This window comes from Etheostoma spectabile, chromosome 9 (genome assembly GCF_008692095.1).
Source record: "Etheostoma spectabile isolate EspeVRDwgs_2016 chromosome 9, UIUC_Espe_1.0, whole genome shotgun sequence".
NCBI lineage: Eukaryota > Metazoa > Chordata > Actinopteri > Perciformes > Percidae > Etheostoma > Etheostoma spectabile.
Window position 1 is genome coordinate 36090959 of NC_045741.1, and position 26507 is coordinate 36117465.

The 26507-nt window shown below is 41.4% G+C and overlaps 2 protein-coding genes across 3 annotated transcripts; one reads left to right on the plus strand and one right to left on the minus strand.

Moving 5' to 3' along the window:
• Positions 1–194: 194 nt before the first annotated feature.
• Positions 195–11461, minus strand: crlf1b (cytokine receptor-like factor 1b). Of its 2 annotated transcripts, none has more exons than XM_032524821.1 (8): positions 11167–11326; positions 8496–8774; positions 7652–7781; positions 7258–7430; positions 4404–4561; positions 3473–3641; positions 2095–2276; positions 195–1250 (listed from the first exon to the last, which is right to left on the minus strand). In XM_032524821.1, the coding sequence occupies exons 1-8, from the start codon at positions 11222–11224 to the stop codon at positions 1227–1229; spliced, it is 1173 nt and encodes a 390-aa protein (XP_032380712.1). In that variant the 5' UTR covers positions 11225–11326; the 3' UTR covers positions 195–1226. The 2 variants fall into 2 exon arrangements, with proteins under 2 accessions (XP_032380712.1, XP_032380711.1); XM_032524820.1 differs by having other exon boundaries at positions 196–1250; positions 2091–2276; positions 11167–11461.
• Positions 11462–12597: 1136 nt separating this feature from the next.
• On the plus strand, positions 12598–25126 carry tmem59l (transmembrane protein 59-like). Its single transcript, XM_032524827.1, has 8 exons — positions 12598–12919; positions 14249–14354; positions 16045–16139; positions 16316–16468; positions 23573–23678; positions 23794–23911; positions 24531–24648; positions 24846–25126. The coding sequence occupies exons 1-8, from the start codon at positions 12755–12757 to the stop codon at positions 25002–25004; spliced, it is 1020 nt and encodes a 339-aa protein (XP_032380718.1). The 5' UTR covers positions 12598–12754; the 3' UTR covers positions 25005–25126.
• Positions 25127–26507: the final 1381 nt, after the last annotated feature.

Here is a 26507-nt window from a genome sequence, read left to right on the forward strand (position 1 = left end):
AAAATCTGAGTAAAAAGGGTACTCAAAAAAAATAAAATTACGGTCCATACACCCAAGGGATTTTTATTGGAAATTTTCTGTTTTTTTAAGAATAATTTTGTAAATTTAAATTTAAAATAAAAAATTTCCACTTTTAAACCCAAGATAAATTTTTAAAACATTAGATCAAAGTGGTTTTTTTATATCTTGGTAAAAACCCAAAATTTTGTATGGGCAGTAAAAGAAATAACTTAAAACTTGAAAGAAAGTTAAAAAAATATAGCCCGTATGAAAATTTTTCAAAAAAAGGTAGAACAGAAAATAAATATTACAGTTAGTAAGGCCTTTTTACAACACCGTCAGGAATATTGAAGAATATAAGGGTTTTTAAGACATTTTTTTTGGGAGCTTCCACTTGATGTCTAATTACGTTGAAAGGGTTCAAATTTGATTTTTACTTTTGTTTTCACTGAACAAAAGGTGAAACAAAAAATTAGCATTTGGAAATAAAGTATTTTTTGTTTGTTTTTCTTAAAGGAAACAAAAAAAGGGAAATTTTTTGGGTTTGGGGGGAAAGTTTCTTAGAAAAAAAATCTAAAGGGGTCACTTCTTAAAAAGGGGTAAATAGTATTTTTCACAATTCAAAAATTCATAGTAAAAGGATTAAAAAGGAAACTATTGCAGATTAATTAAAAAATTGTTAAGGGCATTTTTTATTTAAACCCTATTCCAAGGAATTAGATGTAGAGGAAAATTATCCTAATGACCAAAACAATAAAAATCTCACATATTCAGATTAGCCTGGAGAAAACCACAGCTCTACAAACATACTTCGCAAAACGTTTCTTGACCTGGAAAAGTAAGGTTTGGGATGTTTTGTACATTTTGTTCCCAGTTGCCTCATGTTACTACCATTGCTTTAGTATAAATTAACATCAAAGTCTCATCAAATACTTGCACTACATTAAGTAGTAACACCCCCCTGGAATAAAAGTACAGTTGCTGAAGGCTGTAACATTTGTGTCAGTGCAAACAGAGCTAACAGATTTGGCCAGCGGAAATGGCAGAAAAAGGCTGAATTGTCTCACTGCAGTTATCTTCCACTCGGGCCCTTTAAACTCAAGTTAAGGCGGTATGACCAAACACTGCAGTATCGCTCACACAGCTGGGACCCTCGGGGCCACTTATCCGTCAGTTTCTTGATGCTGTTCTGGAATTAAACACCACAGTGGTGCTGAGCGGTGCTGCTATGAATTACTGTCTTGTAGAATCTGAAAAGACAAAAAGCAGATGGTTCACGCTGGGATAATTCCACGGGAAAAAACGTGTCATTTACAATCATCACAATTATTGCTCTGACTGGCTACCGCTTCTCTGTCGTCCTCGCTTTGTCTTTCTTCGCATTGTCTTCTTATTCTCTGCGTATCGCTCCCAGCTCCCTGATACCTTTCTCTCAAGGTAATCAATGAGAACCTGTCACGGTTTGCGAACAAAGACATTATTCAGGCCACAGCGTGTGCCCCTCTTAAGCACAAATACCCAGAGACTGCTGAGCTAACTGAGTCAGGTGGGGTGAGAGTTTTGTGAGTTCAAGGACTGAGCAGCAGAGGATGTGGCCAATGATCTCAACTCCTCACAAAGTCACGTACTGTAAATGCACAGATGATGCCGGGTCTCTGCGTGCCATTTGGCCCGAGTTATTTTAGTCAAAGGGGCTCCTTATGCCAAGAGAAAACAAAAGAAACACATAACACGTGCGCTGTGAATTGCATTTACATGCTCATTGCTCTGTGTTGTGGTCATCAGCGGAAGATCAAGTCCACATCGTTAAAATATGTAATATGTATGAGTGCGTCTGCTTTCAAGCTCAGAATAAAGTCATAACCGCACATTTTACCTGATCATAAAGTACAGACTGAAACTTCCCCGAGCCAATCAGTTCAAGAGAAATCAGTCCTCTTTGTGTTTGTAAATATGCTGACCACATGGTATAAAAAAGGCAGGGTCAGAAATTCAGTTCAGGACTTAAATGCAGCTGTGTGTCTGTCTGTGTGTGTGTGTCTGTGTGTGTGTCAGGAGAGATAATGAAAAGCGAGAGATTATCTGCTTACCTACCTGGTTGCGCGTTTTGTGCGACTTCTGCAGCCACACCCTCCACTGATCGTACAGTTTGATTGACATCCCGCTGCAGCCGGATACGTGCTTGCGGACCCAGCCGAAGAACTGCTTGAGTTCCCGCCGCAGGGTGGAGTTCTGCTCGCCAGGCTTAGGATCGCAGGAGCCGCTCTGCAGCCGCTCTGGGAGAGGCAGGGAGGGAGAGAGTGGGAGTGAAGAAAGGCAGAGGTAGGAGAGAGGGGGGGGGGGGGAGAACGAGAGAACAGCGTCAAGGTTATAGTTAGGACAAGTGTTAGTGCAAGGTGCTGTAGAGGCTAATCCTGCACCATCTGCTTGATGTGTCAACATAAATGTGACTGACATGGTTCATATTCAAATGTCCTATAATTGTTTCTTTTTTCTAACACAACACCTCTCTGGAAATAAGCCCTGACAGTGAACCTGGTAAAATACGGTAAATTTAAATAATTTTTTAGCCATGCTAACAGGCACAGCGGGTCTGTCAGTCAGTCAGGCCAGCCCTTTGGTCCAGACGGAAATATTGATCACAACATACCTGAGCTTAGTTTTTAGTAGGATAGAAATAATACTTATTTAACATCAGTACCAAACCCTAAGATAATGCTCTGGTGTATTATTAAATAAAGAAACATTTACAGTAGCTCACCTCTCTCTACTTAAGAGTCTTCTGGTAAAAAAAATGCTGTCGCTCAATGAACATTTATGATGATTCATGTTGCTTAAATTTCACAAAACCTGATGTACACAGTTTCATATAAAAGAAATGTTACTCAGTGTAATGTCCTAAACTGTGGCGGTGATTTACCATATTTCTATTTTTGGGGAGGAGAGTCGTAAGTCTGCTACAATCGATTCTTTTTGGCAAAATACAGAGCCCGATAACAACTTCCTCCCTCTAGGGACTAAATACCGCATGACCTATGTAACTCATTATCTGCTCCCGCTGCTTCTACTCAAGCTTTATAGGCCCTGTGTGTGCTGCGACGACAGACAGCCAGCTTTTTAACTTGATCAATCTTTGAAGCCGACAACCAAAATCTATCAAAATGTCCCCCTGGCTCTTTGCAGTTCGTCTAATCCTCTGCTGGGAGATCTCTATCAAGGTATCTAGCCTATTGATGTTTGGTTTCTCCTGGGTCACATGCGGTTTGGATCTACTTGTTCAGGATGTTGAAACAGGGATAAGGACATTGTTTTTTCTGGCTTCAATTGGCAATGAAAGGTTGATTATTAGAACGAACGGTCAAGATTTGCGGGCATCGCAGATGTTTGAGAAGCATTTAAAAGCCATTTAAAACATGAGGCACCATTTTGGTAATTCGGTCTTGTACTAAAAGTTCCTCTGCAATGTGCTCACCACTGCTGGGTGTAGAGGCGGCAGCCGGATGGCTCCAGTCACTCCAGATGCCGGGCTTCCTGGAGCCATAGATGCCCACTGGATTGCACCTCACCTGGACAAAATAGACGGTCCCGGGCTGGAGGCCTGCGAGCCGACATGACGTCTGGTTACCGACATCATCCACCACCTGAGAGAGGGAACAAAATGACAGAGAGGATGTAATAAAAACAGTCAAAATCCTTCTCAACTCCAACTAAACGGAGATATTTGCTACATCTTTTATCACTGTTGTTATTTTTTAGCTGTGACCAGCAGCTCTATAGTTCTCTCTGTCGCTTGTTTGGTTGCTCCACAAGAGCTTCCCCCCCTTTTTGCAGCCACGCCAAGTGTGTTTGTGAGGTTGTGGTGTGTGTGTGCGTGAGTGCGTGCATGCGCGTACGCGGTTGCATCTATTCTAAATTTGCCTATAGCACATATAATGTAGTGTTGATATTAATCCTCTTATTTAAAGACATATTGTATGTACCCACACAACAGAGAAAAGAACATAAAGAAGCTCTGGGGAAAAAAAACAAAGAAGCAGTTTAAAAGAATGTAAATGTTTCTAAAAGCTTCACTTCTGCACTTCTGGATGAAAGCCAGAAAGTTAAAAAGAACCAGCAAAGAACCAGGCAGCAGTCAAGGTTTTTACACAAGACGTTTGCAAGTTTGTAATGAAAGCACGCGCAGGAGGCTGGAGATGCAGCAGGAGCGAGTTTTATGTTCATCGTTTAATGGATCAGTCGATGCCGCACATCTAATATTTTCACAGCTGCCTCAGAGGTGTCATAGCTACTGTGTGTGTGTGTGTGTGTGTGTGTGTGTGTGTGTGTGTGTGTGTGTGTGTGTGTGTGTGTGTGTGTGTGTGTGTGTGTGTGTGTGTGTGTGTGTGTGTGTGTGTGGAGACCACCTTCCATTCACTGCTGTCCTCCAGCCTGTAGCGTATCTGATATTTGGCCTGAAACAGAATGTCCTTGAGCTCGGGGGGGCTGGCCCAGCGGACTGTCAGCTGGTCCTCGAGGTCGCCGACACGACTCACCTGCACGTTGGCAGGAGGGTCGGTGGTCACTGCACGAACAAGGACAATTGTTCAAAGGTTTGCATGCAGCAGATGTTCAGTAGTCAGGGTAAAGGTACAAGAGGCCTGAATGACCTCGAGAGAGAGATGAAACCTACAGTGAATATTGTACTGTAAACACCGATAGCGTTCTTCATGGTGAGGATGATCAGTGCTGAGCCAGCAAACTGCCATCTGTCTCATATTTGAAAGGTATAATATGTAGTAAGTGTGGCCCATTGTTGGTAACCATATAGCATTCAAAGGTAGCCCCTCCTCCCCGGCTCAACAGCCAGAGAAAGAGAGAGAGAGCAGCATGGTCAAGCGAGCTAGGGAGTGAATGAAGAGAAGGAGCGCTGAACAAAGCAGTGAATCAGAGGAAGAAAAAGGTTATCTTCTGATTGTTTCACAGCGGTTATGTTCTAAAGCACGAATAAACACACCCACACCTCGGTGGGAACGTGCCACATTGCAGAGTTTCATGCTGTGTGTCGGTTAAACTGCGTGTCTGAATGTGACGCTAAGGGGCAAAGCGGTGGTTTGTATTATTATTATTATTATTCTCACATCTTTGTTACGGTGACTGGTCTTTTTTAATTCTTGTTTTCTTTTTATTATAGTCTTTCTAATTTCTCCTCTCTAACTGACTGATCTTTCTTGAAAACAAAAAAAGGTCACTTAGCAAAATGAAATACTTATGAAGAAAAAGACAATAATTGCATGCATGTGATCAAATATTGTTTTCTAGCTTAAAATGGCTCTCTATCCGTTTAAACATTATTAATGCCTTCAGGTTTACCTCAGCATGACATCGGATCAGTTCAGAAACATGAGCATTATGGGAAGTGTAGGTTCCAGTGGTTTTGGAGCTTACTAGTCTGGGTATCTTTGCCACTGCTGCTTCCATTTTGACCAATCAAAAACGTTATAAATTTTAAATGAACAAAAACTTACATTTTAATAAATGTACCTACAATGCACTTCAGTCAGCCTGTCTTTACGTAACGTACGTGTAGCGTACCATTACTAGCTTTAACGTTACCTATTTATGCCCACTAGTTGTTTTTTTCCGCAAATATGCACAGCTGGCTAAAATCAAGGAAACTGTCAGGTGGGACAAGTCATGAAAGAGGACAGAGAAAGAGAGAGAGAGAGACCAAGGAATCGGAGGTGAGGTAAATGGAGAGATGCAGAAAAAGGAGGATCGGAGAGCACCGACAAATCAAGAGGACATATGCTTATCATCCAGGCAAGTAGGGAAAAGAGGCAAGAAGAGTGGGAAGCAGACTGGAAGAAAACAAAGGAAATATGATGAAAGTTATTCGGGTCTGGGCTTCACTTGGACTGGCGATGCAGACTGCCCAGAGCCACAGTGTGTGGTGTGCAGTGAGGTTCTGGCTAACAGCTGTACGAAGGCCTCTTATCTACATTGCCACCTGAACACAAACAATGCCAATGTGAGTCAAAAGCCCCTTACTTTAATTTGGCCATAAAAAGAAAAGATCAAAAAAAAGATTGAGGGTGCATCAACCCGGTCAGGATGTAGAAGAGGGTGCGTTGCCTAAAAAGTTTGGGAACCGCTGCCTTACAGTATAGAATAGCTTTCTCCAGCTCTGTGCGGGGCGATAGTCCTAACAAAATGTAATCAATATATGCATACATTGATTGAATATTTGCCAGCTGTGAGTGAAAGAAATACAAATAAATTAATCTATTAGAGAGAGAATAATTTATAAAACAAAATCCTACTTCTACTTAAACATGACAGTTCCAGATGGCAAGGGAATGACTTCTACACATGGTGACTTTGGACAGTCACCATATGTACAGAGCTTTGGTTTAGGTCAGTCTGAACTTCCTGTTCCCTCAGTCAGTATTAAACGGAACATTTTATCTGCTGCAATAAAGGTTGCAAACAAATCAAGGGCTTTGAAGGAGAGGAAGACGGAGGGAAAGATAAAGGGGATGGCAGCACGAGAGACAAAGAAAGGAACTTATTAAAGAACTTGTAAAAGTGTTTCCTGCTTTAGACATCCTACACTACTGGTGCGTGACGCTGTTTTTCAGCTTCATTTGTTCTAACGCATTCAGCTCAAGGGAGAAAAGAGAAACCAAGCCAGAACAAATATACTCCCAGCTCATTGTTTCTGTTATTGAGGCAGTGCAATACATCATACATATGGCAACACTCCTCCAACCCACTCACAGCTCCAACTTCTCTGTTCCTCAGTGTGAAGTGAGGACGAATGGAGGGAGAGGATGCCCAGTCACGGGCAATCAACACTGCTTTCAAAATGTGGCGCTCGCCGGAGGCCACAACACAGGAACAACAGAAAATGGGAGATGTACCCCCTATCGCTCGTACAATATAACTGAAATTTCTCGCTGAGAAACCTGTGAGGCCTATACCACAGAGGCATCGGATGTGCGGTTAACTTGTCCAACAAAACCATTTCTTTGAGAGTTGCAGCCTGAACCCATAACCCATTACCAAGGGAGCGAACTATAAAAATGAATCCCCCTCTCCCATAGAGAAGTATGTTAGCCATATGCAGACAAACACATGGAAAAGACAGGAACGAAAGGATAAGACAGGAAAGGAAAAGACATGAAAGGACAAGAAAGGAAAGGACAAGACAGGAAAAAAAATAGCTATATTATTTAAGCTCTACAACTTCAGACGTCCTCAAAGCCTTTGCTTACCCACCTACATCGAGGATGTCCAGCATGGTGATGTCAGAGGTAGCAGACCCCAGCTGATTGCCTGCCTCCACCCAGATCTCGTACGGCGTGAAGAGTGCGAGGTTGCGGGGGATGTAGCAGGAGTAACGCTGCTTCCCTGTGTTGTACACTTCACACTCCTTCTCTCGGCCGTACCACCTGGACAGAAACAAACAATGACCAAAATGAAGTAGCTTTCTGAAGAGGCAGACTGAGTGTAACAGCACACGAGCAGAGCGACACAGTGCAGCCTCTAAACGCAGCGCGCGGTGCAGATGAGGAACTGTACGCGGCACTAATGCATTTGTTGCTAGTCTACCTGAGTGGTGTCGGGTGTCGAGGTGATCACCTGAGAGCTGCAGCAGGTCTGGGGCGCTCACCTCAATTTGTACTTGAGGGTGTATTTGGTTTGGATGTGGGTCTCACCCAGCCCCCCCGGGCTCCACTTGCAGCTCAAGTCCTTGGTGTTGTGGGACCAACACGTTAAATTGACTGGCTTTTCTGGAGGCCCTGGAGGGAAAAAAAGAACAATGAAAAAACACATTTTAAAGAAACAAGATGTTGAAATGAAGTTAATAAAAAATAAAGTGGTGTTGAATAAATAGTGAATATGCTAAGCCTACTTAGTGTTAATCTTATTTCATTCGGAAATTTACAAGAAAGAAAACACAAGGCCAATGCACTAAAAAAAGCTGGTTATGCTACTGATGTCATTACAGACAAATTCTAAATCAAAAAGGATTTCATGTGGAACTAACAATAAAACCAGAGTTTATAACAGACAGTTTAGGTCCCCCAAAAGGAGAGCAATGTTGTCTTAAAGAAGCTCCGACTGTTTGTTAAGAATTATTGAGTTATTTATAAGGTGGTGTGATAATACCAGTTGAGAAGGAAACTATCTTTATTTTAAGGATTTTATAACTCAATTTTAATTTCACGTCTCAATAAAAAGAACATCTATTAATCTACCAAGTTCAAAAACATATTCATTTACAGGGTTTGTGTGTCCTCAGATATTAACACCACCATAGTAATTGTGGTTGTGCTCAAAAAGACTATAAGACCAAACTCACTACATCTTTTTTTTTTTTTTTTTTTTTATTAAAGTCATTCTGTCTCCTAAAAGCTGTGTGCCAGCCTGACAGCCAGCCTTCTAAGCCCAAGTGCATTTCAATGAGACATTTCCATAAATGACTCTGCACATCCAGAGAAGCCTCCACTTACTGCCCACATAGAGACACGAACCAGCCAGGACGTGTCCATCTGCTCCGTGACACACGAGGTTGTCTCCAGATTGCTGCTGGGAGCCGTTGAGGTTGTGAAGGGTGATGCTCAGGGTGTCAGGGCTCAACACGCTGTACGTGCTGCTGGACACACTTATCCCGTTCAGTGTCCAGTACAATGTGCTGGCGTGGAGGCCGAGCTCGGGGCCCAGCGTGCACGTGGCTGTTAGACTGGAGCCGATATGCAGGACGGGATCCTGAGGGGAGATCACTGCTTCATCTGGATGGTGGAAACACGTGTACATAATATTACCTTTCTTTCTCTTGTAACGCACATTTACTTTTCTTCATGTCATGTTTTCATTGAATTCCATTAGTAAAAAATGTCGCTCACAAATTCCCAGAGCCCAAGGTGATGATTACTTCAAATTACTTTTTGTCCCAGCAAATGTCCAAAATCCAAAGATATTAATTTAATACACACACACACATTTTAGGGTTTTGGCCCCCTTTTATCATTTAATTTCCATTGATTTGACCCTCTTTAATAACATACGCATTAGGTCCCACGCAGCTGTTGAAGTTGGACACAGTGTGTCCAAATCTCTTTCCAACCGTAATAAAACGTTGTGTTTTTGTGAGGCAGCAGCAGCAGCAGCATTGCACCACAACAGAGCAGAAGCTCAGCATATATTTATGACCAAGTAATGAAGTGGATTTATGGAGCCGAGAAAGTAGGATCGGTCAGAAAGGTCACCCTGGTTTGTCGGTCAAATCCTTGAATGCTTTTCCATACCACAACCCCTCTTAGACTTGAAGTTTGCCTTTATGATTGATGCTCATGAGAAACCCTCTGCTCTGTTTGAATGTTACCACTGGGCTTCTTTTTCTCAGAGATATGAGGGTTAATGTGTAGAGGTTAGTTTCATTAACTGTGCTCCAGGTGGGTGGTGGACAAGCTTTCCAACATATGTGCCACTGCACTGTTTCCAGCCTCACTGGATGAAGTAGCAACGACTATGAAGCCAAGCGTACAGAGATCCAAACTGTATCTTCATGTAGAGGAAGAGTGAGGGGGGACCTCTGGGCCTCAGTGAGTGGGATTCAATACAAAACATGACGGGTATGAAATATACATGAGAAAAACAACATGCATGTGTTTGACATGTTTTTTCATCACACATATAGAAGCTACTTGCAGATCATTTTCTCAGTCTTAACATCAGAAATGTCTGCATGATAATAACTTTGAATATTATTGAGAGCCCGACCGATAAATGATTGTAAAAAGCCAATAATAATACAAATATTTGGTGATTAAACACTTGGATATTCCGATATAAAAAACCCCCAAAAAAACAAACCTTAACATTTTTCCCTTACATTGTTTTTTGGGTAGTTTTTTGACCATGCTAAAAAAAAAAAAATGCATTTTAAAAAAATTAATTTTTTTGGGTTTTAAATATTTTTCTATTTTAACGGGCCAGAGGCCCATCAAAATATTTTAAATTTTTAAATTAATAAAATGTATTCAAACAAATTTTGGGGAAATAGAAAAAAAAACCAAAAGGGGTTGAAAACCCCAATGGATTTTTTAGAGCTTTTTGTGTGTATAGATTTATATATTTTAAATATATATTTGTAAAAAGTCAGAGATTTTTCCAAACTTGATACCAGGGGTTAGTTTCCCCACAAAATTTTTAGGGATTAGGTCCTTTTGGGCCCAATTTGGTTTTTATTTGAAGTAGACCTCAAATTTATCAGCTGACATTGGGTTTTTTGCATGTCATTTATAAAAAAACAAAAAAATCAAAAGATATTTTTTAGGGTTTTGGTACAGACATAATTTCATCCAGAAAGTGTCTCTATAACGTAATTTGTCCACCAGAGAGAACTGAGAAGTTCATTTATCATTGTAAAAGTAGTACTGAGCGGGACATTTTGCAGCATGTCATTCCCTCTCTCTCTCATCTTTCATGTCTTCATCTGTCCTGTCAATAAAGGTCTAAAATGCCCAATAAAAAATAATCTTTAAAAAAAAAAGAATTAAGGAATTATTATCAGAAACTTAAACTCGAGAGAGAGTTAAACTTAAACTGTCATATAGCTATGGTCTAAATAAATCCTCTAGGTCAGACTGTAATTTGTATATCATTTTAACACAATATACATTTTTGGGAATTTTAATTAAATGTCTTGAATTGACAGGTATTCAATTCATAACATTTCTTAAAAGCTGATATTCCCATTTGGTGATTTTAACCATTAACACTTTATTAATTTTCCATAAAAATGTACTAGGTCAATATATCGATATTGAAATATAAAATGACATATACTGTGAAAGAGGATCATCCTCCTAATAAGCACTGGAAATTCTTTAAAATCCACCTTCTGGCTGCCTAATATGATTATTATTGGTGGGGTGATAGCACCTGGGCAGGTAAACTTTGTGCTGAATTTGTAAAGTTTGTATAAAACTCTTTTTTTTGGAGCCTCCATGTAGCAGTTCACTCTGGAAAACACTGACCCCATCTGCAACTCTGCTGCTTTAAGTTACACATACAGTATAGCCCCCCCCTACCACACTGAGGTCTACACCGACAGAAACACGGAGATGTCCACACGGTTGTCTCTGTCTGTCTGTCAGTTGACTAAAGTTGGGTACTTACGTGTCGAGGACAACAGCACATGTGGAACCAGGAGAAGGAGAAACATGAAGGGAAACATGGTTCTTTCAGCTGCTTTTCTTCCTTCTCGGTCCTTGTCGAGTTTCCGGGCCGTGAAGAGCAGACCGGAACCGCGCAGCTTCCCTCTCCAGCGGCTCTTCTCCGATCAAATGTTGGCTCTTCACTGGAAGTCTGGAGCCCAAACTGGCTGCAGGCTGCTGGCGGGGACCCGGGGAGGACTTCCTTTAATAATGCTGCTGCTGCTGCCGTAACACCCAGGTCCACTCTGGTTGCTCCTCCCTTGTTTTCCCACTCAGTCACAAGTCATTAGTGCTGCCTGACACACACACACACACACACACACAACACACACACACACACACACACACACACACACACACACACACACACACACACACGCAAACTAATATTTGTTATACTAAAATCACACCTTCTTCTGGAAGGTGGTTCTTCTTTCTGGAAATATAGGCTTAATAAAGAGCAACTACGTATATTTACTCAAGTAGCCTACTTTGCACAATTTTGCACATGAATATTCCCATTTTATTCTATGTATGCTATTACTCTACTAGCTACATCACATTATAAATACATGATGCTAGATCAATTATTTATACAGGCTACAAAACTAGGGTACTACTACTTTGAAATATGCTCTATTGTTCTAGATTCACCTGTCCAGCAGTAGGAATGAAAGAATCAGCTCCACTTCAGCTACAACATTCAATTGTTGATCAACACAACTAGAATATATCTCTTAAAAGGGGCCATTCTGCATAATGAGTACTTTTACTTTTAATATGTCAAATGCCTTTTGCCACTAATACTTGTGTAGGCTTCTTTTACTGATGTTTTTTTTTTTTAAACGTAACCCTTTACCTTTACTTGTTACTGAGTATTTTAACTTTAGCCTATTTTTTATCTGATAACTAGAAGGTAGGCTACACGATATTCCTACAATGTTCACAATAATCAAAGAGTCATCTTCACGTTACGATGTTTTATTATTAATGCATTTATAAACCAAAGTTACAGAGTGCATCACAAAGAAACCATCAAACAGACAATGAAATATGTATATTAGTTGTTGGTTCTCCAGGGCATCTCTCCTAAAGACATGTGTTATGGCCCACATGTCCCAGCAGGATAGGACAACAGTGATAATGCATCACCTGCCAACACTTCAACAAACGCTCTGATTTTCTGCTCTGTGCATGGCATCTGCAGCGTGGCCCTTTTCAACTATCTGACACATTTTTGTCATGAATGTCATCACTGCCACTTTGTGCACTGCAGTGAAAGCCGGTTGTGTGTGTGTGTGTGTGTGTGTGTGTGTGTGTGTGTGTGTGTGTGTGTGTGTGTTTTAGGGGGGCCAGCTTGTGCGTGCTGATGATGATGATGATGATGATGAGGATGCGCGTGACGCCACGAGCAGAGGCAGACCAGCGGAGCAGACAGTACCCGGGCTGAGGCAGCAGCATCAGCAGCATCCGCACCAGCAGCAGCGCCGCCACAAAGGGAGCCCAGTGCTGGTCGACGCTCTCTCCGCTCCTCTTCTCCAGGGTTTCAGATGCTCCGGCTCGGCGAAAAGATGTGCGCCTTCTCGGCCCTAGTCTCGGTGCTTCTTGCCGGGCTCGCTGCCGCGTCTTCGGATCTGTTTGACAACCAACTGGGCGACATCAATTACTGCAAAAAGCAATGCCAGCTCACCATCAAAAACAAAAGCCCTGCTAAAGTAAGTTATTCCTGTGTGCTGTAGCGTAGGCTGTCTCTGCAGAAAGCGCATTATCGCAAAGCTGACACATAGGCTATGCTATATCCTGCTGTTCGACATTTCAGCACAGACGTATACACCATATACTCGGCATAAAAAAAAACAGCAACCTCTATCTTTACATGGAAAATAGGAAAGAAATGTGTTTAGGTTTGTGCGTAATGGCATGCTCGCCCCGATTTTCGCTGCATCCTCTTAGTTGCTACGGCGCACAATTAGGCCGAAAGATGGATGCAGCTCATTTTCTTCTGCCCCTCACAGACTCGTTCAAGAAGTACACTGCATTCACTCAGCTCATCTCGAGATGCACTCGCTTTAAATTGCGCCAATAATTGATACATCCTTAATGCGCAATTAAGACCGGCCGGGGCAGGCTGTAGCGCATGCTGTGGACGATCAGTGAGACTATTATGAACCATGAAACAATTCTCTTTTAACGCCAGTGTAGCCTAAACAGCATCTTCCTGCTTAGACGACGCCAGACTAGACCCTAGCAGGACGGGAAATGATTGCTGGTAATCTCACCATGGAGTTTATGCCTTGGAGCCTTATAGACTTCCAGTGTCGGGTGTTTTTCCTTCCCCCCCCCCTTCTTCTTCTTCATCCTCCTCCTCCTGGGCTGCCTTCAGGTGTGGTTCAGGCATCCTGCAGGGCAGCAGGAGCAGAGCTGCAGAGCAATGCACAGTCACCTGCTTTGAAGATTTTGATTGAAAACGAGCAACTTGAGCATATTAAATCGAGTTTTAGGGCCAACACACTGGGCAGTAACTACAGAAATGCTGACTAGACAGTCGTCTGACTCGCCTCCAATCTATAAGTTGAATGGTTTGAGATAAACACCCCTCTGTGAATAAACAGGGACACTCAGTGAAGATGATGACAAGCACAAGGCTGTATTGAACCTTTTATGGTCGCGGTCAGGGAATCTCTTTGTCTCTCCTGTTCCCAGGTCACCAGAGGGCGCTGTTTCCTTATTTCAAACCGAGAATTAATGCATTATGACAAGAGGAAGTACAGTAATGTGCATCTTATTTTCACACTACCTCCTTTTCCTGCACAAGTTTTTTTTCTTTTTTTTCTTTTTTTTTTTGCTACTGGCTCATTATCACTGGTTTTCATTTGAAAGCTTCTTATCAACTGTTTATGACAGGCTATAATACAACAGCTGCAACGTGTCATTAAAGGATGCCATAACCCATCTTTGTCATATTTTCTAACAAGGTTTATCCAAGAGTGCAGGAGACATCTCTAATTTTGCATCGCCCTTTCTTCTCTCTGTCTGCCTGGTAGGACTCCATAATGAACGCCTGTCACCGCGGCTGTCGTCTCTACTCCATCTGCCAGTTTGTCAATGGCAACGCCGGCTTCAACACCAGCAGGGAGGAGTGTCAGGGGGGTGAGTCAGTGTGTCAGTCTGTCTCTTGGACTGTCTGTTTGAATGGGTGACAGTCTTGCTGTGCATGCTGAGGCCAAGGTTTAAGCTGCACAATATAGCTGCACAATATAACGTTGTTTTTTTTATCGTCATCGCAATGATATCGTCTTTGAAATATCAGCTGAGGTAATAAACACATCGCAAAAGACTGCTGCCTATGGCGAGTGACACTCAGAGATTTTTGTGATATCTGAAAGAAAATATCAGAAAAATGCACTTGTGTATGTATCTACCATTATTTTTTAGTGGTGCCTTTTATATTCAATTCAATACAAGAATGTAAAGGAAACAATTGATTTGTTGTATTTTAGCAGTATAGGGAAAGCAGCAGTACTGAGTACATTTTAGTATGTTTATTCATGGCAAGTAATATTGTCATAGCGATATTCAACAACGTTATCGCATATCCCAAATTTTCCCCTATATGCTGCAGCCCTACTCCTGAGGCCTCAGTCCTTAACATGTTGTCAAAATGAATGGCAGTGGACTGAATTCTTGTAAAAATCTATTCTAAGTGTAGCCAATATGATATATTTCAATCTAAGTTTACTAAGTGCAACATAAAATGCAGGTTTCACATCCAGCTATTTCTTCTTAAATTGTGTCTTAAAGGAGAATACCGGTTGATTTCAACATGTACCTCTGTTTTTTCTTTTTTTTATCTCTTATTTATAGTGCTTTCAGTAGAGAGACAAAGTGCAGTTATTCTTTCCAAGTAAACACAGGGAATTTGACTGCAGTAGATGTGACAATAAGGCAAAAAAGTTGTGACAATCAACTAGTGTGGACTTCACTGGAAAACAGGAAATAAACAGAGGTATGTGCACTGGCTGAATTAACACAACTTTTATGCCTTTCTGTCACATCTGCTGCAGTCAAATTAGCTGTTTTCACTTAGAAAGAATAACTGCACATGGCTAAGCACTGGTAATGACGTTTTGAGCATGTTTATAGGCTAGAAGCACTTTTAAAACTTGCCCTGTTTAAGCCTGTTGGGTGCTAACTCTCTCTTGGTGTAGACAACACCAATTGTTTTCATTGGCAACACCGATTGTTTTTATTGTTTTCATTACTGACAGCACTGCAAATCTTAAAAAAACAGAGCTACATGTTAAAATCGACCAGCATTCTCCTTTAAAACCTTTAAGAAGTGAATCCTTTTGACAAGACTGGACTCTTTTACCTAAACATCAAAATGTTGAACACAACAGCTCGGCCAATATCGCAATATTGTTCCCTAAAAGCTGCCAGACTTAGTGAGTATTTCTTCCGGCTGTTTGGGACTTTTTTGAACTCCTGTATTGGAAATCAATGATGTAATTTGTCATCCAGAAGGCAGATGCTTCGTTGCCCCCTGTTTAAATCACTGCAACGTGGAGGGAATGGTCTCCACGGACGGCCAACAGATACACCTCCCTTGCATCTTTATCTTCCTTCCACATAAACAGCCAGTGCCAGTTTTATTTCTTACTATCTTCTACCCAATGCTCCATGCCCACTCTCCTTTGTGATTCTTCTTTATCGTTTTGTTCTCTCACACCCCTCTTTGTCTTTCTGTTGTTACCATCATGCTTCTTCTTTCATTCTTCACAATTATCTTTCTCTCTCTTTGTCTCTCTCTCTCTCTCTCTCTCTCTCTCTCTCTCTCAAGCCTGCCAGGAGGCATATATTAAGCTGCTGGAGCAGGAGGCCTGCTGCACCGGCTGTGCCAGCCAACCCTCTGAACCTGAGATCAAGAGGAGGAAGGTGAGAAAGGCTGCACACACAAACACTGCAAATGCAGCTATGAGAGCCAAAGTGAAGCTGTCTGGATCCTAATATCACTACTAGCAACATGTAGTGTGAACATACAGTATACTGAAGCACATTCATAGTCATAGTCGGTACTTCTCCTTGTAATAGAGGATCTTGCTCTCTCGCAGCTCAGGGCCATGACTCTCCGCCCTAAGCCCCCCTCTGTGATGGAGGCCGTGTCCAGTTGGTGCAACGACATCGTCAGCTCTGCCCAGAGCTTCATCTCCTCCACCTGGACTTTCTATCTGCAGGCTGATGATGGAAAAGTTGTGGTGTTTCAGGTAAGACCATTCATAGACAAATGTTCAAAGTTAGACTCTGTTAAATGTTCAGGCAAATGAGCGTTTTCTGTTCTCTCTTCTATTCACAGTTTATGTAACCTAATGGTGTTTAAAGCTAAACCCAGCTCCTAGAAGTTCTTAAATATGCCTGACATGATGTGTTTTTTTATTTGTGGCAGCAGCGGCATGTTGATAATTCAGAGAGGAAAACAATAGAGTTGTGGGAAGCAGCAATGCTTCCTGTGGCTACACTGAAAAAGAAAATAACTTGCAGCTACACTGGCCCAAACGTCACTCCCAAAAATGTAAGAAATTAGGCTGACGTGTGATCCCCGCACCTGCAATGCTGCGAGAAAACACAGCAGCAAAGTCAGCTTTTAAAAGTGAGTCCTCTTCCTGTTTGGGATGGAGTCCATCCAGCACACTTCATACCAAATCTTATCAGTGGCCAAAAGCAAAGAGAAACACAGACTACACCACTTTATACTGTGATGGTGAGAATATGTATATTTCTTTACAGTTTTTGTCTATGTTGCATGAATTGGAATTAATTTTGGAACTATGAGGTAAAATTTTAAACTTTAGTACTGCAACATTTTACCGCATCATTCTGAATTTCTGCACTGATAACACATCGGTGCAAAAGAAATGCATACTAAAATCTCCATAAATGGACTGTCCTATATTATGTCCCGCTGAGTCATGATGGGGTAAAATGATTAATATCTACAAAGCTTTTTCATGTTTTTACCTGGAGGTTAAAAGCAAGCTAGCAGACCTTTATAGATTATTAGTTGAGCTAACCCCTGCTTCCTGTTAAGATAGTGAAATATATCCTCTAAACTATGCGCTGCCGTAGAGCTTGAGTCACTGCCAAAACATCTCACAGCCCATTTTAGAGTCAGTGCATCTGTGAAGGTTGAGTGAGCAAGGGCGCACAGCGGGATGGGGACAAGGTGGCTGACTTCAGAGAGCTGCACGCATTTTATCAGCACTTTAATTGTTTATAAATGTCCTTTTAAATTATGTCAATTACTTCAGCACCATGCATAATTCATAACTCACCTCAGGATGGAGACTCACTGGGAGATTTAGAAAAGAGTGGACTGCGATAAAGACTAATGTTCTGGCTGTGACAAATACATATACAGAGGTTTTAGTCCTGGAATTTGAAATGGAGCTGACACACTCAGTTTCATGACTACCCCTACCAAGGAAATTATATTTTGGCTCCCTTTGTTTTGTCTGTTGAACATCTGAAAAAACTGTAAGTTTGGGAACTATTTATTTTTGGTCTGGATTAAGGATTTTTATTTTTACTTCATTTTTTACAGGATTGGAGTTGAGTTTTTTTTTTTTTACATATTTGCTACTTACGTGAGTACACGTATACATCCAGTGATTATCTGTCACTTTGTGTGTATTTTCATGCAGATCTGTATCCAGATGCAGATTTAAAAATGTCTTTATATCATTATCTAAAATTCCATAGCAATTGTATAGGTGTATGCAGAAATACTCTGTCTGTTTAGTTGATCTTGCACATATTGCTAAGGTCAATGCAGTAAAGTAAACCACCTATACATAAAGGCTATAATAAGTATTGGTCTGTCTAACCACCAGACTACCCAACTATGTCCTCCAAAAACTGGTCAGAAACCTGCATCCCTGTCAGGGGTTTTCCCGTTTGGGACTTTGATGGCATTTTTAGCTACATAATTAAAGGGTTCAATGAGAAATCACAGTTTTCATGCATAGTAACCCATACAGAAGGGCTACTGTATAACAGCGGAATCTTTTATATGCTCAAATTCACTATTAGGTTTAAGAAATTGTGTGCAGAATGGACTTTGAGGCACCACCTCCTATAGAGATGCAGCAGCCACAGAACATGAAATTACTAACATTTCTTTCAGACATATTGATGGATGTTTGCTCTTTATGAAAGTGACATGCAGGCTGAAGCAGCGAGGGGAAGCCAGGCTCCACGGGGCTGTGAGAAGACTATCAGGCCTGTGTTTAGTGGGCAGCTGGCAAACCGCCACCAAGTTGACAGATTGACTCTCCGAGTGTTGAAACAACAGAAAAAGTCCAGCTAAATTGAGGGACAGCAGAGGGGGTGTCTGCCATATAAATGATGTGGATGGCCATAAAGAGCTCCCTGTCCTTATACATCCATCTGTGTGCTTGCGTGACCTCTAGTTGTGAAAATAAATGGTCATGTGCATAATAAACAAACATCAGTGGCAGCAGTTAGTTCAGATTATAAGGGTGGAGTAAGTTACTCTTAGGTCACAACTGCGGTTTGTCGCCCAGTGAGGGCAAAAAATATAGAAAACTTGTAATTTTGAGGAAATACTGGCTTTACTTCAGTCATTTACTTCTCACCACCCCCTTGCTATTTTGACAAATTAGTCCATGATGGTGCAACGGAGTGAGAGTGTTTGGGACGAAAGTGAGTCGATTTAAGACTTCCTCCAACTGAGCTGTGGTTTTGTTAGCGAGCCGGCCTGCAGAACAAATTGAACTCGGCGTAAGGCTGAATACAAAGAGAGAAAGTCTATTTCCCTATTTGTTCTTGACGGTTGCATTAGTCATTCTGCCCGAATACATTTTAATGAAACAAAACCCCTGAACAGAGCGGAGAGCCCCCGTGAAATAACAGAGTTTGAAGGAAGCGTGACTTTGACTTATGATGCTACACTGAAAAGGAAGTTGGTGTACTTTCAGAGTTTAGTGTACTCCTCCAGGCACATGACACTGAAAGTGACTTAACCATGAACATTGCATGCAGGATGCTCTCAGCCCCGAGCTCATTAGTTCCTACTGAAGACAAACTTTTAAAATTGGGTCACAAGTATATATTTTTTCATTTTTAAACAAGGCTCAGCGCTCTAAAACAAACTGACACAGTTGTTTTGCTGTTTGTATCCTATCAGCTACTGGCTTGCCCTCCGTGAGTTGATTCTGAAAGCATTACAAAATGTCGGAGGACAAAGTGACACAAAGCAGGGTGCAGTTCACAATGTTTTAAAGGTTTAATGAGAAAACACAAGAATATATACATTTTCTTACAATCGCTCCATTCACTTAGATTACGTACAAGTAGAAAGATAAGAAAGAGGCTCCAGAGGAAAGGAGAATTGGTTCAAGGTTGGTTCATGCACATACATCTTCGGAAAGGAAAACAGCGTAAAAATTTGTAAAACCAGATGAGAGAGGCTTTCTTTAGAGTTTTTAGAGAATGGAATGTAACATTAAAGCCTGTTCACTCCCTGTTTAGCCCCATTGTACCATATTTGGTTGCAGTTACTGGGGGTGATGCAGGCGAGTGCAAAATGATTGGGACTCTATGGAGCTAAACGGCTAAATTTGTTTCTTTCGCCCGTTGAGAAGTCTCTGATTTGATTGTACTTTTTGCAAGTTCAACATGGATTATAGGATGAAAGTTGAATGAACTTATGTCCTTTAGATTTGTTACAGGTTGAGTTGTTGTTGCCCATAACACGCTAGCATTCTGCTAATGAATGCTGATTGGTCAGTGAAGGGCTGAACGCGACCGGAGATCCCGCTTGATGGCATCCGAAGCGGAGCCAGAAGTCAGAGTGAATATTTCGGCGTGGTCTTTAAAACGTTAGCAAACCTATTTCTAGCATGTCTAGCCACTTTAAAAAAATGTAATACCCAGCAGGGTGTATTAGCTTAGCCTCCCCTTTCAAATGCAAAATTCAAATTACTAGACAAAAAATAATATCCTGGTGAAAGTGGATTTTGAGAGGATTTTGTCCCAGTCATTCTGCACTCGCCTGTGAGTGCCCCAAGTGGAACTCTGGTGGAACTGCAACCAGTTCAGAGTATCGAGAGAGTGGAACTTCTTCACTTATTAGCAAGGGGGTAAGCCTCTCCTCTCTAAGCAAAGCTCCCATGGCGCCATTTTAATGCTACAAAGCCATCACCTGCAGATAGCATCACATTGACATTCATTTTGGCACCACTTTGACAGTGAATAACTTTACATCTGAAGCGTTTTAAGACTCTATTTGTGTATTGTTTATTTCTAAAGAAACACAACAATGTACAAAAGGCTCCAGTACCTTGTAGCTCACATTATGGCAACTTGCTGTTGCATTGTCAACAAATCACTGTAATGCCAGGAGAAGCTCGCAGACCGTTTCAACTTACATCAGTTGTTAAGGTTTAATTACTATGGTTAACCAGCATGTTAGTTAGCAATAATTAGCCTGTGTCTATGTTATCTCCTAACATACAGTATACCTACGTTTTCCGTCTCTGCTGATTGGGAATGATTGAGATTTCTCTGGAACAGCTGCCAGAAGACTTACAACTTTCAGACAGGTTGCTCACGTCACATCTACTTCGTCAAGCTCAGTTGGAGGCTACGCAGTAACGCCTAGCCATCACCGGGAAAGTGCTTCTATTTTCCTTCACTGGTCTCCATCCAGAATAACGGGATCGGTTGGTCCACTTCTTTAACTGTCTATGCTTATTAGACATTCTTTGGTAAAATATTCCCAACACTCAGTAGTTTCCTAACAAAGCTAAGCAATATTTTTAAACAAAAAGGAGTAAGTAGTGCATATGTTTGGAATTATTTTCATCAGCAGATTTCATGACACATTTGGTGTACTTGTGTATGTTTATGTGGGTTTTATTCACAACAAACTACAGAGCCCATGTTTATCCTAATGAAGTTGTCACTCAGTTTGGGCAACAATGGAGCTCAATGGCACAGAACAAGAATCTATATCAGGATTTTGATACTCAATTAGATCCGTTTATTGTTGGTTTTGATCTTTTCATGAGATGTGTTGACAATTAGAGAAATGCAGAATATCACCAGACATGTCTTTTAATCCTACTTGTGTTTCAGTCTGAGGTGTTAAACCCTTTAACAGTTGTTGTTTTTTGCATTTTCTATACATTTTCTGTTTTCCAATGTCATCCCGTGCTTAATGGAGATATGTGCTCTTTATTGACCACATGGAGGTGCTGCAATCAAAGTTCAGATTTAAGGCCTCTCGATTAAAGGCCATGAGTTCGACAGTATCAGTCCAATTTAAAGTCCAATTTACGCTAAATATTTCCCCAAGGTGTCTTTGGTTGATGAATAATTTGCTTACCTAATGCACAGCCATGTCCTTAGATACCTTTTGTAACCATTTCCCCTCTCTGTATGGAGGCAAAGAGACAGTGTTTTGGGATTAGAGTCAGTCAAAGTCTTTTTCACATTACACGTTTGAATTCATTTGTTGATCCTAAAAAATCCGACTGTATCCACGCCCAAAATCAACAAATTAAGAGGGTGAGATTCAGTCTAATTGTATCCACCACTCCTCCGCCTGAAAGCTTGTCTCTTCATGGCTGAGACGGTTTCTAAACTCTCAAACCCCTCTTTATTTCTTTCTCTCGGTCTCTCTCCTCTCTCTTGCTGTAAGCCAGAGCACCTTTTGTGTTCCCTCTCTCATAATGCATGACAGATGCAGATCAAGCTCCGCTTGTTCTGATGGTTAGAGTTCCTCGGTCTGCAGCCAATGAGAATCAGCCCCCTCACGTCCCCCCAAACCTTCACACTGCCGCTGCATCTGGTTTCAATGCACCCTGTCTGAAAACATTGCTCGCTAGGGGTAATAAACCCAGGTTGGGAAATACCCTTTTCAACAGAAGAGGTTTGAAGGATTGTGAGGGTTTTGTGAAGCAAACTAACCGGCCATGTCTCCACAGTTGACTACAGTATGTTGTTTTGTTATTCTGGAAAAGTGATTGAAATTCAGTAGAAAACAGATCAATCATTTCCTCAGTGAAGTAATGAGAGTGATTGAATTTAGCTGCTTTCCCATTATAGTGTAAGACACAACAAGAGATTTCAAAGTTTATTGATCCACTTAGTTTAAGAACGATAAATACTGAGAGGTTGATGCTACTGCAGTGGGGTGTGCTGTACTGCTCTGGTGTGTGCGCACGCATCTGTGTGTGTAAATGGGCTGTTCTTATAAAGCACTTTTACATAGTACCGGAACCATTCACCATTCACACACATACACTGTGGCCGAGGCTGCCATCTCCTCATCAGATAAACGTTTACACACATACACAGCATCAGTGCGGGTTCAGTGTCTTGCCTAAGGACACTTCGGCATGGCACTGCTGGGCCAAGGATCAAACCTCCGACCTTCCAATTGGGAGGCGACCGTGCTACCACTGAGCTGTGCGTGCACGCGCATGCGCGGGCGTGTTGTTGCTGATGCCAGCAATAGTATAGTTAAAGCCGACTACTGGAGGGAGGGTCAGCAGTGGGGAACCCAACTCCTCTTTTAATGAGTTCTCCAGGGGGAAACAGAAACACTGTGCACATAATGAAACACACAACAGTGCAAATACTGTGTGTAGCAGTCATATTTAAAGCTATTTTTCAGATGTGCTGTCCCAGTTCAAGGGGTTATATTAAACTGGTTTAGGTGAGAAAGATACTGTTGAACATGTTGAACAGGCAAGAACAAAGGAAGGGAATCATTATTTTTGAAGGCTGTTTGATTAAGTTATGCAACATATTGAGTGTTCCACATTAATTTTGCTAGTTAAGTGTTCTAATTGATTTGGGAGACTTTTTACTGAACAGAAGAGTTAATTCAGGTGGTGCAGCACTCTAGCTTTCTACATTGTTTTTTTTCTGTCATTTTTTATTTTTACTGGGCTACCACGTCGTGATGGATCATTGTCATCAACCCCAAATTTTTATTGAGCGAGAGCCAGGAAGTGATTAGCCTAGCTTAGCATAAAGACTCAAAACAGGGGGAACAGCTTAGCTCCATAATTACCATATGGACATGAGAGAAGTATTGATACATTTCCTCAATGTCTGAATATTCCATTAACGCTTACTGTTCTGTTTAGTTGTGCTACATTTGGAAATGTAAAAATGAAATTGGTGTTTCTCTCATTCAAGCTTCCCAGCCAACTGTTGTTAGTTGCAGCTCCTCTGCGGTCTGGCCTCGCAGCGCTTAACAGACCCTTTCCTGGGAAATGACTATGGTATAATTACTGTTATGATGACTGAGCGTCTGTGTTGTTGTTTTCTCTCCTCAGAGCCAACCAGAGATGGAGTACTCTTTGCCCGAGCTGCAGGCTCCTCGATCCAACGTGGCGGACAAACCCTGGCCTCAGGTCCACTCTCACACCCAGAGACCCCATGGTGGGAACATATTCAACACATGCAATTATTATTGTATTTATTTCTAGCAGCACATGCATGTCCCTCATTAGCATCCAACTGAAATTGTTTTTTTCTGCAATGAATTGTCTGGCAGGTGTGAGGGGACATGGCGAGAGGGGAGCGTCCAAAGGAGCAGGCAAAGGGAGGCACCCTGCCCAGCAGCACACAGACGACCCCACAGCTGAGCATGACTTCCTCGGCTGCATGTCACGGTGAGCTGGAGCTTGAGTTACCCTGTTGAGAATTAAATACTTAAATGAGAGAGCTAAGGCTTCCCCCATAAAAATACACTTAATGTTAGTGACAACCATTTCCAAAAGCAAACCACTTAGTCTTCGTCTGATTTCCAGTTTACTGTCCGCATGAAAATGACCCTGCAAAAACTTGGATCTTGCTTGAGAAAGCTAATCCATCTCACATATTGGATTTGTTCATTCAACTGTGATACCTGATTCCTTGCAGTGATGTTGTAACTTGGACATAAACAAAGGTAGACGTGAAGGATTGAGGTGCAGCCACTGAGATGGATTATCTAATGGAATTATTTCCCATACTGACATAAAGGAAACTAAGAGCTGCATGTATGGCACTGTAGGGAAAACACAATAAAAGATGTCAAACAATGATATCCTTGAAATTAGTTGGGATTTGCAGGACAATGTAAAAAAAAAAAGGCTCCAAAGTGCATTTCTCACGTATTTTTTTTACATTTAGGTGAGTTATATGTCTTGATGTCTCAATGTTCAGTTTCTCTGTATTTCTTTTCCCTCTTCGGTCTCATCCCCTAACTCTCGTCTCCTTCCTTTCCTGTCCGACTCTTTTGTCCTGCAGACGTTCAGGCCTTCCGCGGTGGATTTTAGCCGCCTGTCTCTTCCTGTCCATCATGGTCATGTTGTGGCTCAGCTGTGCCAGCCTTGTCACCGCACCAGAGCAGCACATCAAGACACAGGTACACACACACAGAACCCACAACCATACGTATGCACATGTGAGGGGAGCAATGACTGGAAAAGATTATGTTTCACTCACAAGGGTTCTCTGTCTGCAGCGGTTTGGTGACTCAGCAAACATGACCATGAAAGTCAAGGGGAACTTGTGGCTTGTGTTGTCGCTGTTCTCACTCGTTTCTTGTTTGTGTCTTTTCAGCTGAGCATCAATGGAGATAAAGAGTTTCTGGATAATGCCCACAAAGTAAACCCGTATCAATTGAGTCCTGTGATCGCTGTCGCCATAAAACAATCGGAGGAGAGCCAGGAGGCGGGGCCTCTGCCGGTGAAAGTTGACCTGAACAAAACCTGCGTTTAGAAAAGGACCAATGGGAGAGCTGCTGTCATGTTTCCCAGGGTAACCAAGTGTAAATATGCGGCCCGTCAATGCAAGAGGTGAAACAAACACATCACGGGACTCACCCAGTCACCAGAATTTTTTAAAAAACTTATTTTTAAGAGCATGGCACCCGCTCCCATCATTTAAAATTATGATACTAAAACATCTAGCTTGGTCTTGTTGGTCCGATGGCATTTCATTTCCTTGTACAGCCCAGATTTCGTCAAATCAGATTATCCTTAATGATCAGCCTGTCTATTGCTTAGCAGGGAAGATGGATTGCAGCTGAGAGCTTTCAATAATTTTTCATGTCTAGCGTGGACAAGAGAAGACAAACGCTGATATTCATTCTAGATTTAATTTTGCCTCGTTCTCACAGAGAGTTTGGATTAATTGATGGATTGCTGAGAGTGAGAGAGGAAAGGAAGATGTATGGTGAGGAAACTCTTGTGAGCGCTGCAGCAATTATTAGAAATGTAAAAACATGTATCATCGTTGAATCATTCCCCTTCGCAACATAACACAATTTGCAGGTGAGGTACACATTCTCACCAAGATCAGAGAAACAAAGGCCCACGTATTTCAAAAACTAAAAGAGTGTCTTTTATCAACTTATTCCGCCGTGTGTTTGTGCAAGTTTGGATATATGTGTGTGTGTGTGTGTACATCCACAACAGCACACAAATACTGAAAAAACTGGCAGATTCAAAACTGGAAACTCTATCTGAGAATGAGCTAAATCAACACTACCGGTATTTATTTTCTACTCTATTCAGAATCTGATCTGTTATAGTGTTCTTAAAGGGCCGTGTACAGTTAATTCATCATACAACTGCAATTGATCTGAATGTAAAATACATTGCAACACAGACTGGAAAGAGACTCATACATTGCACCTATTACTGTATTATTATAATTATTATTAATATCATTATATTATTGCTCTTATATCACTCCAAGAGTTCTTAGCTGTTATATGTGCCATGTGCTTTCTAATAGCTGACTATTTTGTATGTCCTAGGAGCACACACTGAAGGATAACCTCTGAAACAATGTGTAATGCAAAGCTTTTAACGTAGACCGTTGTTATTGAACAGAGTTGCACAATCTTAGAGATGATTTTCTGTTTCCCTCTCAGTGCTTTTGATGTCCTGTAATGCTCTTAATTTCATCCAGGCTATGTAGACAATAACCCGTGCATGCAAGTGATGCTTTGATAGTTTAGCTTAACTGCCCGCCATTCCCATATGGCAAAACTCTACTATAGACTTGTGTGATTTTTTGTGTTACTATTTACTGTAAACATTGAATAGAATGTGTAATAATTACAGAAAGGACTCTTAATTAAAAAGCCATTCAATCAATATCTACGCTAGTTCAAACTGAAGGTATATGACAAGGAGTATTATATGAATTTCAAACTGTATTGTTTCCTTTTTACTGTTCTTTTTATTTTCAATGAAATAATACTCACAACGTGAA

Excerpts from the sequence above, each read along its gene's own strand:
- crlf1b (XM_032524821.1), bottom strand. The coding sequence starts at position 11,224 with ATGTTTCCCTTCATGTTTCTCCTTCTCCTGGTTCCACATGTGCTGTTG. Across the intron at positions 8,775-11,166 it reads TGTGCTGTTGTCCTCGACAC|ATGAAGCAGTGATCTCCCCT; the intron begins GTAAGTACCCAA and ends TCCACCATCCAG. Across the intron at positions 1,251-2,094 it reads CGCACAAAACGCGCAACCAG|ATTCTACAAGACAGTAATTC; the intron begins GTAGGTAAGCAG and ends TTGTCTTTTCAG.
- tmem59l (XM_032524827.1), top strand. The coding sequence starts at position 12,755 with ATGCTCCGGCTCGGCGAAAAGATGTGCGCCTTCTCGGCCCTAGTCTCG. Across the intron at positions 16,140-16,315 it reads CTGAGATCAAGAGGAGGAAG|CTCAGGGCCATGACTCTCCG; the intron begins GTGAGAAAGGCT and ends GCTCTCTCGCAG. Across the intron at positions 23,679-23,793 it reads TCACACCCAGAGACCCCATG|GTGTGAGGGGACATGGCGAG; the intron begins GTGGGAACATAT and ends ATTGTCTGGCAG.